Here is a 13,584-nt window from a genome sequence, read left to right as displayed (position 1 = left end):
GCCATGTTCAGCTCCTGCACCATTTAATGAGAGCATGTCAAAGAGCTCACTATTCATTGTCTGTGGCCACGCACTCATTTGTATTTTCGATGTTGCACACTTGCAACAGAAGAGGCCTTGGTCTTACATTAATTCTACAGCGAGGTAAGCATTGTGACTGTCTGGTAAGCCCAGCCGGGAGAAACGGCCCTGCAAAGGACAGCTGCACTACTGTGTCATGCGATGAAGGTTCGGGACGGACAATTCCTTATATTTTACATTAAACCTTTATTAAAAAAAAAAAAATAGTGCATTTTATATACAATACAATAAAAATAACAGTAACAATAGCAATATACAATACAAAAAATACAGGTCACAACCATTTTGTACAAAAACACAGTTACATTAACCTTACAAGACAATATGAATCCAAACAGTTGAGTGAAATAGACACGAATTTCATTTTAATGAACATCAACTTAGATCCCCTATAAAATGTCCCATGGTAAACCACGGTATGTCCCCCAGGATCCAGCCACAAGCTGGCACACGTACAGTAGTTACAGCTCTTTGTAGTCCCCTAGAAGCTTTACTCTCAGATTGGTTTTAAATAGGTCTCACGATGCGGCAGTGAACCACAGCATGGATCGGTGTTGGTGGCTGGGTGTCTCCGAGCAGTGATGTCACTTCCTCCCATGTCCAGCTCCTCCCCTAACATGAGCTTCATGTGACTCAGTGCCAGGTGAGTGTGTGTGCCCTGCGATGGACTGACATCCAGTCCAGGTTGTCCTCCGCCTCGTGGGATAGCCTCACGTTTAATGGATTTAAATCAGCTTTACTGAACCTGTCGTTCTTGGTTTGGTTTAATGCATTTATTATTGTACATGTTGGATCCCACGACAGATGACTTTTCACGAACCATGACGTTCTTTCGTACCTGCTACTATTAACATTTAAGTTATTTTTCAAATCACCCGCCAGTGTGTTAAGCCCCGTGTGCCTTGAGAATATCGTCATGGACTGTACATATGGTTTAGTACAATGTTTCCACACTCCCATTACTGACGACGCTTAGCTTCTGGCCATCCCATGATGCCATGTGTGTTTGGCAGTTAGTGGTTACCTGGAATACGGCTACATTCATCGAGTTAGAGCAGACACACCAAAGCCAGGTATTCAGCAGCTTGTCAAAAGCACACAAAGATACACACAGTTCTTTTGTTGAATGCCTCAGACTCCCATAAACAGAATAGCTTCAGTCAAAAAAACGAAATGCAAATACAATGGATTCTCGACTGTTTACCATGTAGGTGTGAGGGCAACAGTTCACCTCCGCAAGCCCCGCCCCCACCGCCAATCACAACAGGTCAGTACGTGCAACACGAACACGGACATGCTACACTGAGGGCAGAGCCACCTCCAGGACCCACACTGCTGGCTGTAGCCACGGGGGTCCAGCACACTGGCAGAGGGAGACCATCTGGTGCCCGTAAACCGCGGTCAGGCTCGGTCATGACCGCAGTGCACCAGTGAAAGGCTGCAGCCACGAGGCTTATTTGACGAGGAGGGATCAGCGATGCTGACAGCCCCCTCGCAGCTAAGGCCTGTGCAACTGCGAGCAGAGGGAATGCTGGGAAAAAAATGGAGGAGCAGCGGTCTGCACGGTCTAGCAAATATGCTTCTACAACACATCTTGCATCAGGTCCCTCGAATATGACATAGATTTACATATATACAGGTAAAATGCCGCTACTTCGCACACAGCCAACTCGTGAATAGATCTCCCTTGGACATATCCCGAACAAACATGAGCAGAAATCACCTTAACGTGCCTAAGAGTGGTTTGGGATCATGGGTAACCCATTAATACATTCTGTGCTGGGAGTGTCTAATTGTTTCCGGTGTCTTCCCAAGAAGTCCCCCCCCCCCCCAAAATGTGTGAGTATTCTTTTGCATCTTTGGACAGTCCTTTGATAAGTCTCATGTGGGCCAGCTCACATTCCCACCACTCACCACACTGGAGCAGAATGGTTCTGGCGACATCATCACAATGCGCCTTGAGTGGTTCGCTGAATTGCTGAAGTATCTGATATGCGTCCCGTTCGTGGCCACAGTGGAAGAGAAGACGGGCCTCGGTGAGCTGCCATTCTGGGGGGCCGGAGGGGCCAACTAGCAGCTTTCACATTCTCAGTGTGCTTAAATTACTAATGGCAAAAATTGAGTCAACAGAGCCAAAAAAACGGCAAAATACTAGTGGTTTTGGCACTCCGCAGAGTCGTTTTGGTTGTGTAGGGACCTCGGAGAGTGGCCAATACCCCATTGGTTTTGTTCGACTCGCTTGATGATCGCGCTGGACGCTACAGGGGAGGCCCATGCAGGTTAGGGCCACACTTTGTCCCCTTTCCTTTGGAGCAAGAATCACCAGAGGCCCAGGATTTCCCGGCCTGCACGACTTTTCGGACTCAGTTCTGAAACCTCCGGCCACGCATGGCGTTGAGGTTGAGGGACATCCAGAGGAACCCCCCACTGAGCCAGCAACTCAACACACGCAGGTGTTTAACACCAAACAGTCCGATTTCACGCGCTTGTGCCTGCTGGGTCACATGGATGGACTTAGTTTGCTGAAAAGTACTTCACCTCCTTGTCACTTCGCATGATGAACCTTTTCACTGCGCTCTCATCACTTGCTCTGCCTTGCAGTGAAATGGAGGCCGCCTCACTCGCCAAAGCCATCACTGCATGGCCGTCACCTTGAGGCTGTCGCCAGGGAAACGGGACTGTCCGGGCGTAAACTTCCTGTTGCGAGCATGTGGATGATGTGCTGAAGGATCCCCCCCGTCCCCCCATCTCGTTACCAGTGTGGCTGAGGAAGAGGTCTTCCCACAATGCACAGGGGTGTCCTTACTGTTGGGCCGGGACAGAGGCCCACACACTGGGGCACTGAACCCTGGAGCACGACATTAGGGGTGCAGGCAGTGCAGAGTGCTCGGGGAGGCTTAGCCCCCCGCCGTCTTTGGGAAAAGGCGATGACTTTGGAAGCGGGATGGGAGGCCCCCCCCCCGAATGGAGAGAGTGACGAAGTGCAAGCAAGTGAAATGCAGCCGGGGGGCATGCGGGGCGCGGACTGTGCGACAGTGGCCGGCTACACCACCGAGTCCTTGATGTCGGGCCCGAGCCGGACGCGGGGCCGCGAGCAGCTGGGCGAGATCTCCACCCGGCTCTCTTTCAGGTGCAGCGGCCGCTTCTCCGACTCGGAGAAGCTGCGGCTTGTGTCGGGGGAGGCCTCCTGCTCGTGGGGGGGCGTCCCGCACGCATACACGTCATTGAGGGTCTGGTAGCCCTTGTGGTCGGAGGCAGAGGGTGGGGCCGCGTTGCCGTTGAGGGGCAGGCTTTCTGCCGGCTTCGGCACCCCCCGGGCCTTTTTTGGCACCATGCTGGGGCACTCGCCCTCCTTCAGCATGGCCTTCATGTGGCCCCGGTGCCGGTAGACGGCCAGCAGGGACAAAAGTAGCAGTGATGCCCCGAGCAGGACGCAGACGATGACCAGCTCGTTCCAGTAGGTCTTCACAGCCACCTGGGTGGAACGGGCCTCGTCAGGCAGGTCCAGTGAGCTGCCGCCCAGCCAGGAGTTGCGGCTGTGCCCCGCTGGGCCCTCGGCTCTCACCTCGGCCCGCACGCAGTAGTTGGCCAGCAGCTGCCGGAAGCCCCCCTCCTCGGACCAGCACTCGTAGGTCTCCGTGCTGTCGGCCCGGCCCACCACCACCAAGCCCCCGTCGGAGCTGTGGTAGACTGAGCGGTTGGCCTTCTCGTTGTATGCCCAGTGCCGCTTTGCCAGGAGGGAGCGCTGCTTGCAGGGCAGGATGCGGAAGCTGTTGGCTGGGATGATGATCACCTGACATGGGGACGAGCCTAGGGGGGGTGGCGGGGGGGGAGAAGACTACGTTATACCTCCTGCATCTGGAAGCGACAGAGTACTGCTTTGTCACCTTATAAAGATTCTGTATGTAAAGTGGGGGCCCGATCTCAGTCCCATTACTGTAGCCCTTTGGGAGGGGGGAGGGAGGGGGCAGGCCTATGCTGGAGAGTAGGCTTGAGGGGGGGACGGCAAGCCTATGGTGGGGGGGGGGGGTTTGGGGTGGTGAGGAGGACAGGCCTATGATGGGGTAGAAGGCTTATGAGGGAGCTTTTGGGGGTGTGAGGAGAACAAGCCTATTGGGGGTAGGCTTGTCGGGGGGGGGGCAGGCCTATAGGGGGGCAGGTCTGTGGGGGGGGCTGAGGAGGACAAGGGCTGTGAGGGGAGGGAGTACAGGTCTATTGGGGGGGGGCAGGCAGTAAACCACCAGGCAGCACGGGAGCTTTAGTGCAGTACATACGCGAGGGGGCCAGTTGAACGTTGGAGCGGGGCATCCTGCTGCATATGGCCTTCGTATCTGCTCTGTCCACATCCTGCCAGCTGCAGCCAAAACATCAGCACAGCGGTAAGTGGTGCGTAATAAGCAATATAACACTGCATGTGATACCCTGCGTGACACTGCATGAGATACCCTCTGTAATACTGCATGTGATACCCTGCATGACACTGCATGAGATACCCTCTGTAATACTGCATGTGATACCCTGCGTGACACTGCATGAGATACCCTGCATGACACTGCATGAGATACCCTCTGTAATACTGCATGAGATACCCTGCGTGACACTGCATGTGATACCTTGCGTGACACTGCATGAGATACCCTCTGTGATACTGCATGTGATACCCTGCGTGACACTGCATGTGATACCTTGCGTGACACTGCATGTGATACCCTGCATGACACTGCATGAGATACCCTCTGTAATACTGCATGTGATACCCTGCATGACACTGCATGAGATACCCTCTGTAATACTGCATGTGATACCCTGCGTGACACTGCATGAGATACCCTGCGTGACACTGGATGTGATACCCTGTGTGACACTGCATGAGATACCCTGCGTGACACTGCATGAGATACCCTGCGTGACACTGCATGAGATACCCTGCGTGACACTGGATGTGATACCCTGCGTGACACTGCATGAGATACCCTCTGTGATACTGCATGAGATACCCTGCGTGACACTGCATGTGATACCTTGCGTGACACTGCATGAGATACCCTCTGTGATACTGCATGAGATACCCTGCGTGACATTGCATGTGATACCTAGTACAATATGTCTTTCACTGCTAGATTTTGCTGCACTTGTAGGTTTACAAGGTCAGCATACTCTGAGTTTTAAAAACAACAAGGACATCTTGGAAAGTGGTGTTTTGGGGCAGGGCGAGGCGGGAAGGGCAATCGCGTACCTTCCGGTGGGGGCCTTTCTGACACTGACGCACTCCTTGCCCGTCCAAACGCAGTAGGGATCCCTGGACAGCACACATTCCCCGCAGTTCTGATAGTTGCTGCAGTTCGCCATGGGCACTGAGACCAGGCCCGAGTAGGACGAGGCAAAGAGCAGGCCCTGGGAACGAGAGGGGACCAGGAAGGTGAGGCAGGGGGGGAGCAGATGAGGGAGAGAACCTGCAAAAACCTGCAAAAAGCCTGGCATCTGCTTCAAGTATCACTCTGCTTGGAAAATGAATGGTGCTCCCACATGAGCAAGATGATTCTGTAACATGGCCTCTAACCACTTTGCAATATCTACACTGTTTACTCTTCGGAATATAGAATTTCTTCTCGAGGGGGTCAGTTATTTGCCCTGCCACTAAGTGTTTTGTTTCCCCTATACTTTGATGTCAAATTACAAACTTCACATAAATCTGACATATTTAAAAAGTACACTAAGATTAAGATTAAGAGTTTAATGCCAAAACAAATATATAAGAAATAATTTATTTGCCATGAATTAAGTTTATGATATTGAATGAAATGTGTGACCATGTCTTCCCTGCCCCTAGACCCCAGAGGGTGAGATAGCTGAGGTTACAGAGCAGCACCTCTGCACTAACCCACCTTCTCCGAGTCGAGCTCTATGTGCTGCACAGGCTGTGCAGGGTGGAACAGCACCATCTCCTCAATGATGTGCATCCTGCCGTCGACGTTGACGGCCTTGTGCAGCTTCCCGTCGTCTGCCGGAGAAGGACACGGCCGCTAATTAGGCCACATGACTTGCAGCACAGTGTGGATTGGTGGAAAGACGCGGCCACTCACCGGTGCCAATGAAGAGCACGTCATAAACCCCATGCAAGGCCTGCACCCTGTCCACAGCGATTTGGGTGTAGCTGATGCCACGCTTCAGCAGCAGGGGGCGCCCTCGTATAACGTCGTCCATCAGGAAGTGGTCCTTCACAAAGTTGAGAACCTTGTCGGGCATCTGTAGTGAGGAGGTGACGCCCATGTGCCTGGCAGCACCTGTGATGCACTGAGGGAGGAGGACAGACCTTAGGACACAGCTGGGGAGGTGAATGTGCGTGTGAGTGTGCGTGTCTGCGTGTGCGTGTCTGCGTGTGCGTGTCTGCGTGTGCGTGCCTGAACGTGCACCTCACCCTTTCTGTCTTAAAAATGGCTAAACCTATCGGTTTGCTGTTTTGATTGTATCGCATTACAGCCACTGTGAGGAATGTGTGTGGGCGTCGACGTGAGCACATTCTCCTCAGCCTGCTGGGATATTAGATGGCTTTTAAAAAGCAAATACATAGAAGATGCAAATTTTTGGTTTGTTGTCAACTGTCAACATATTTTCTGAATTTTGCTAGGGTGTAGTTAGGAATCGGACATTGCCTAGATATCCATGTGTGCATGTTTGTGCATGTGTGTATTTGTTTCTGTGAGTTTTTTTGCCCGCGTGTGTGTGTGTGTGATAAGCCCAGCAGGAAAGGGGGGCTGATACTCATCTGGGTCTCTGATAAAAGGCTCTTACGCTCAGTGTGTTGGGGGGGGGGCACTTACTGCTCCAGGCCGGGGTTCAGGGACCGCGTGGTTGTAGGTGTACCACTGCTGCGTCTCACGGTTGACCTCACGGTAACGGCCATTGAAGGCGGCATCAACCTGATCCATGGTGAAGGAGCAGACGGCCGAGCTGCCTGAGGCCCCGCGATACCTGAGGTACGACAGGAGGGGGCGCTGTGAGCTCGCACATGTCTGACAACACGCACACAGGTATACACACAGACACACACACACATACACACAAACAGACACAGTGCAGTAAATCTGAACAGCACTTATGAGGGCAAGGATGGAAACATGCCTCTCAATCCTTGTACTCATGTTGGCGAAAGTTAGTCAAAGCTCACTGGGGGGGGGGGCAGTACTGGCTGTAGGCAGGTTAGCTCCTTGGTACCTTCTGGTCGCTCAGTGTGGAGGAGTGTGTGTGTGGGTGTGTGTGGGCAGGTTGGTCGCCCCCAGGAAGACCAAAGAGACATATACCCATGCACACAGGATTCTCATCCCCCTTCCTGCCCCCCTCCCTCACCACTGCGAAGTGAAGACGCCATAGAAAGTGGTTTGGTTCCAGTCCTTTCCGTCGGCCGTCAGCACGAACATGTCCTGGATGATGTTGAAGGGGAAGCCGTCGTCGGGCAGCGAGCACAGCAGCTGTGCCTTCAGGAAGGTCGTCCACTTCTTCTGCAGGACCCTCTCGCCGCCCACGTCACCCTGCGGGATGGACACAGGGTCAGACAGCCTCCGGGAGGGTGTGAGCAGAGCCGCCTCTGGGGGGCGCTGCATGGCCCTCCCAGAGGAAATGAACGTAGCAGGGGGGCATTTAGGATAAAACAAAGAAGCCCCCCCCCTCACCAAAATGTAGATGCATGGGCACTTCTCTCCCCTCTCCAGCCCCGGAGCTCGAAGTGCACTCCCCCAGCTGGGAGAAACTCATTTACTGACGTAGCTCGTCATAATCTGACTTGCTAGACTGAAGTGTCACATGACTGAGAAGGAGGGAGGAGCCAGATGGGCAGGTGCGACATTTCAATTAATTAATCAGTTAAGCAATTAAGAAGTGTCTTAACACAGGAACCTGAATAGTCTGTAATCACCTACTTAACGAGTCCCATGTAAGACCATTAGACTTCTGCGTCTGTGTGTGTTCTGACAATAATTAAATTTTACATTGCAAAATATATTTCTCTCTCTCTCTCTCTCTCTCTCTCCAGAGAGAGCAAAAATGATTATTGTTAATCAACAACCAAATGAATGTCACAAATCTGTGCTAAAAAGCACTCATTGTTGCATTAGGTAGGATAATTATCTAAGTCTATTGGGGAACTTTCCGGGTGACGGGGCTGCTTCATCCAGCAGCGTTGCAGAGCGGCGTGGGAGACGAGAGGCGAGGGCGCATTCAGAAAGGGGATTATCATGGGATTACGGCAGATTAACGGAAGGGGAACACTGTAAAGGAACGCTACGTACGGCTCAGAACTGGGTTATGTCTCCCGGAGGAACCATTCTTAAAGAAGAGAAAAACCATATAATGATATGAATTATAGATTTGTGGTTAAGGGTATGTACACTCGGCAACAGCCTAATTTGCATTTGGGTTAAAATATTCATACGAAGGTCCACACATTAGCAGAAGGGAGAGATTAAGGGAGGTGGGGATTTGAAAAGGGCAGCTCCCCAATGGCGTCCCTCCGACACGCCGGGCGGCCCTCACCTTGCAGACGCGAGCGATGCGGGACACCACGGTGCTGTCGAAGAAATCAAACTCCTTGCCAGCTTCGCTGAAGAAGAAGTAAACCTTATCATTGGCCGGGTCGCCGCCCTCCCGGATGTAGGCCGATCCCACGAAGGCGGGGTCTGCGGGGTCCAATCAGAGCAAGCGCCAGTCAGAGGCATGGACGCACAGAAGGCCTCCTCGCGGCAGGCCGTTATCCTGCTAATCACGGGGATCATGGGAAACCTCTTCTTATACTGGTGATCATGGTAGACTTATAGGGCCACACCAGGCACTGGGAGGAAGGCAATCAGACGGCACCTTTCGCAGCTGCATTCGGATGTGTGCCAGCGTTACGATGAGCTGAGATAAAAGGGAGGCCTTTTGTTTTTTGAGACGAGCACCCTGATCTCCCACAATGCACCCTGGGAGTCTCTTTGATGTGCACGTGCTGCGGCAGATAGAACCAGCCGTCTCCACGCATCACAAACAACGCCTAATTGTGGCTGCCCTGCGCCCCGTCTGGGGAGAGCAGGAGCCCGACGCTAAGGGCCGGCATTTACCTTGCAGCCAGTTCAGCGAGTTCTCCGTTTTCAAGGCGGTCCCGTGGCCCAGGCTCTTGTAGATGGTATGTTCATTTCCCTGGAAGTTGCTGACAGTTCCGGCATACAGCTCTCCATCTTAAACGACAAGAGTGGGGGCCATATGACCACATGCAGGTACCCCCCCCCCCCCCCCCCACTTTCCAGCTACTTCTGGAAAGGTTTTGCTCACATTTGGGCTCACGGACACGCACACACTAATTCAGACACGCACACACACACATAGACACACAGAAACACATAGTCCGGAGTCAGCAGGTCATCTACAGAGGATGTACTCGGATTGTTTAAGGGGGACAAAAGCAATTGGGAAAAAACCAACTCCCCCCCACAATTCTGGGAGAACACGGGAGATCCTCCCTTCTAGACAGTTGGGATCCCTATCTCATCATTTCCATGACCCCCTGGCCGTTACGTACCGACCATGATGGCGGTGGACTTGTACTCAGGACTAAAGGGGCAGCGATTCCGGCCATCCTCTGTCACAATGTCCCCGTCTCTGTCCCTCACCAGGGAGAAGTCGGAGGTGTTCTGTGGACAGAGACATCCCAGTGACACTTAGGGAGACGACCACAACTGAGGTGCACAGCTTGTGCAGGAGTGACCCCAGGCGCTCCCATGAAATGCTCGAACCCACCACTAGGGGGGGGTGGCGGTGAGTCCATAGCCGACTTACTATATAAGCGCAGATGGGGCTGAAAGCGTGGGTGCCACACACGTAGAGGTGCGTGCCGTTCAGCCGAAGCAGGATCTTTATATAGTTCAAGCAATCAGTCTGGAACAAAAACAGTGCAGAAATACTCATAAATAAAAGTGAGCAGCTAGCATTGCATACAGGAGAGTGGACACACTTCGCTTAGACACTGAGCTACAGCAGGATGCAGTCCCAGGCGAGTCCTGGTCTGCAGGCCCTTCGTTCCTCTCACCATTAGAGCCTCATGCTCATCCGTCGGGCTGGATGGAACTCGGGCAGGTTCCCTGCAGTAATGTTTAGATGGAAGGGTCCCCAAGGAACCTGACCATGCTAACATGGCCGATGATGTCATACCTACCCATCATCCATCTGCACATCTTAAGTACAGGCTGACAGTAAGCTATGGGGGCATGGTGGTGGGGGGGGGGGGCTTTCCCTGCTCTCATCGTGGTTACAGAGCGAAGCTGATATAGTTGCTGCACGTACAAGATGCGGCTTCACATGCTGCCTCTCACTGCCGGCAGAGACGGGGCTTATTCCCCAGTCACAGCTGGGATGTTCTTGTCAATCTGCAGACACGATGTTCCAGGCTGTAGCTCAGCACCGTCACGAAGCACGCGTGGGCTGTGGGGGTGGGGGTGAGGGCCGCGGCTGCGTGTCTTACCTTGCGGTCCTTCCCTTTGAAGCTGCACTCTTCCCTCTTCGTCTCGCGCGTCCCCCAACTCAGCTGGGGGGGTAACAGGACAGCAGGTGAGTGTCAGGGTTAGGGGGGCTCAAAGGCACACAAACATGCCCCCACATTGCGGAAGTGTGTGTTTTTACCCCTCCAAAGGCAACATGCTTTCCTCAAAACCCACTGAAGGTTCTGCATAACAGCGTCACGCGTGACCACAGCGTGTCAGACAGCGTGGCTACACCGCGGCCCCAGCGTGTGTAACGGCGCTGTGAGTGTTCAGTGTCAGTGCTGGTGGGCCGCTGAACACACTCACATTCCTTTGGAGGCGCTTGTGCCCGATGTCAGCCAGGTTGAGCGCGAACAGAGCCTCGCGCGCCCCAACATACAGCGTGTCGTCCTCACGGCTGAGCAGCAGAGACGTGTAATTGAAGACGCCGTCTGCCGAGAACCTGCTGGCTGACCTCTCCTTCGCATCTGTCGGGATGAGAAAAGACGAGGCGGCGGAAGGGGGGGGGGGGTGTTTATTAGTGAGCAAATAGAGGCCTGTCATGAGACGCCCGTGCCCTGCCGGGGCCTGTCGGGGGGGGTTGGCTCGCACCGCAGCTCGTCATACACACACGGCAGGTTCTCCGCCCCGAACGCTCATAAACAGGTGAGTCACGCTCTGTTTTGAACACAAATCCAAACAGCGTGACCCCGTGCAGGTTGCCGCGGAGAACGCCAGCTGTTCCGTTTCCGTGACGGCTAATGGAACACGTGAAGGTTCCATTTCCTTTGTCCGGGGTGAGCACAGCTGTCTGAGGGCGAGGGGGTGGTCTGTCAAAGCCGACAATGCGAGGGGAGTGTTCATGCCCACGCTCTACCATCCATTCATACGCACACGCTTCATCGCGTCGGTGTCAACGTGCTCCAGAACGATCTGGGCGAAGAATGAATAAAGTTTTTCATTTGTAATTGTTATTTATAACTATTGTAACTTCTTTGATACTCAGACAAAATTCAGTAAATGAAACACATCATTAACCTCTGCAACACAGAAATATAATTATTACTAAGTACACACCAATCAGGTACTCTGATAATTACACATTTCGCTGACAACTCTGTCTTGAGCTGTACCTATTTCATACTCTTGGGAGCTACCCTGAAGGCCTTGGCCACTCTGTGGCCCCCTAGGGGTCTCTGGGCAGTATGACAGGCACCGGCAGTCTTGGAGAAGGCCTTAGACAGGAGATTTGGTGTTCTGCAGGCCAGGACACAGAGCCCAGCAGCAGGAATCATTGTCCTGCCAGGAGCAGACATCTGCAATGAAATCAGACTGTGAAAAAATCAGTGTATAAGTCTGTCTGTGTCTGCATGGCCTGAAGATCAAGCAAGGCTACTTTAGAGGCGGGGTCTTAGACCTATCTGAATGGTCATGTGATTCCTTGCACTTGTGGCCCCTCCCACCAAAACATAAACATTAAACTGGTTTGTCTGCTGTCCCCTGCTTTTGCAAGGTCCACACTGCAGAGCCATTAATGCCAATCACCAGCTCTCCCGAGTATATCAGGGGCCCCGGCATATCCACCAACACCAGTGGGGCGTCTCACATCAGCCAGTGCACAGGTAGGCCACAGAGCACTTAGGAAGACTCTGGAAAGAGCAGCAGCGGCAAAAAAAGGAACAAGCCAAGTGCTTCACATATCTGGTAATAATTACTGAGCAGAGCATTCTAGAAGGAGCAAAGGCTACAATACGCCTTTTCATACCAGCAAGTGGTTCCGAGCCACTCAACCGGTGAAAGGCCTTGGACCCAAAGCTGCTTAATGTTGTGTGTGTGCAGTATATGATTAAAAGACAGCGGTGCTTCAGACACGCCGCTTACATTCTCTGCTGTCAGTGAGGCCTTGAGCCTGGATAACTGGCTGGAAGGATGATCGCCGAAGTAATTCAGCCCACTCACACTCACTCTGGCACGCAGGCAGGGGACTTGGATCTCACTGAACGAAACCCGGTATGATCCAGCAAAATGCTACTCGCATTTGGGCTTTCTAAGCTTCTGAGAAACTTTGCAGCGTCATTGCTAGGGGGTGGGTTTCTAACATTAAAGTGGCCTCCCTGTATAGCCATGTGACCCGAGCAGTGGATACTGGGAAGGAAACTGCTGGTATCTAAAGGAGCTTGTACTGCTCCGGCAGGGGGGGCGAGATTGGGGTACCCCCACACTAGGCGTGTCGCAACTTGTCCTGAGCCTCCCGTGTCCTGAGCCTCCCCTGTCCTGAGCCTCCCCTGTCCTGAGCCTCCCCTGCACAGCCCTGAAGCGGATGATGATGATTCACTCGCTGTAATCACAGAGCCATCGTGGCTGGTTATCACCGCTCGGGGGGGTCTATCACGGCACTCGGCACCATTTCACCAGCCACGGGCACCACGAGCAGCCATCTCATTAATCGGGGGACATGCTCTACATATGATTATTCATTATACAATGTTAGTTAATTCTAACATATCTGCCATTTAAAGATGCACTTCTCATCCATCCATCAGTGTATCTGGTAGAGGGTAAGGCAGGTCATGCGTGGAATGGAAGTGTTTTATGCATGAATTAAATGTTTTTACTCTATAAAAATATATTACATCCATTTTATTCAAGCATCCAATCAGCTTATGTGCTATGAATAAATGTCATTTATGAGATTTTACTGTCCACTTAATGGTCAATATTTTAATGAACAATATTGGTATTTCGAGTTGTCCTTGGCGTTCATGTCAAGGAGGAATGAAACCCTTTAATCAACTGAACCCCCCTCCCCCCATATGGGGGGCTTGAGGGGTTCAAGTCTACTTTGGTGAACATGCACAGACAGGTATGGAGAGAGAGAGAGAGAGAGAGAGAGAGAGAAAGAGAGTGAGAGAGAGAACACAGGCAAATCTCAGCACAGTGCAGATATCAGGAATCCAGCAAACATGGGGCTGCAATGAGAGCTTTGAATGAAAGGGGAAAAGCTGAAGGACATAGG

At 52.5% G+C, this 13,584-nt stretch overlaps 1 protein-coding gene across 5 annotated transcripts in view; it reads right to left on the bottom strand.

Annotated features, from left to right (window-relative positions):
• Positions 1 to 247: 247 nt before the first annotated feature.
• LOC111845729 (semaphorin-4B-like) overlaps positions 248 to 13,584 on the bottom strand; it is a 69,050-nt gene continuing 55,713 nt past the window's right edge. For all 5 annotated transcript variants that reach the window (XM_023815354.2, XM_023815353.2, XM_023815351.2 and 2 more), the window contains 13 exons: positions 10,896 to 11,056; positions 10,571 to 10,633; positions 9,889 to 9,987; positions 9,632 to 9,743; positions 9,174 to 9,290; positions 8,611 to 8,753; positions 7,429 to 7,610; positions 6,903 to 7,053; positions 6,165 to 6,375; positions 5,967 to 6,082; positions 5,318 to 5,475; positions 4,356 to 4,435; positions 248 to 3,891 (listed from right to left, as the gene is read on the bottom strand). In XM_023815354.2, the coding sequence (XP_023671122.1) occupies positions 3,125 to 3,891; positions 4,356 to 4,435; positions 5,318 to 5,475; positions 5,967 to 6,082; positions 6,165 to 6,375; positions 6,903 to 7,053; positions 7,429 to 7,610; positions 8,611 to 8,753; positions 9,174 to 9,290; positions 9,632 to 9,743; positions 9,889 to 9,987; positions 10,571 to 10,633; positions 10,896 to 11,056 (2,360 nt within the window). In that variant the 3' untranslated portion in view covers positions 248 to 3,124. The remainder of the gene's footprint in view (positions 3,892 to 4,355; positions 4,436 to 5,317; positions 5,476 to 5,966; positions 6,083 to 6,164; positions 6,376 to 6,902; positions 7,054 to 7,428; positions 7,611 to 8,610; positions 8,754 to 9,173; positions 9,291 to 9,631; positions 9,744 to 9,888; positions 9,988 to 10,570; positions 10,634 to 10,895; positions 11,057 to 13,584) is intronic.

Source organism: Paramormyrops kingsleyae, chromosome 13, assembly GCF_048594095.1.
Source record: "Paramormyrops kingsleyae isolate MSU_618 chromosome 13, PKINGS_0.4, whole genome shotgun sequence".
NCBI lineage: Eukaryota > Metazoa > Chordata > Actinopteri > Osteoglossiformes > Mormyridae > Paramormyrops > Paramormyrops kingsleyae.
This window is presented reverse-complemented; position numbering and strand designations above follow the sequence as displayed.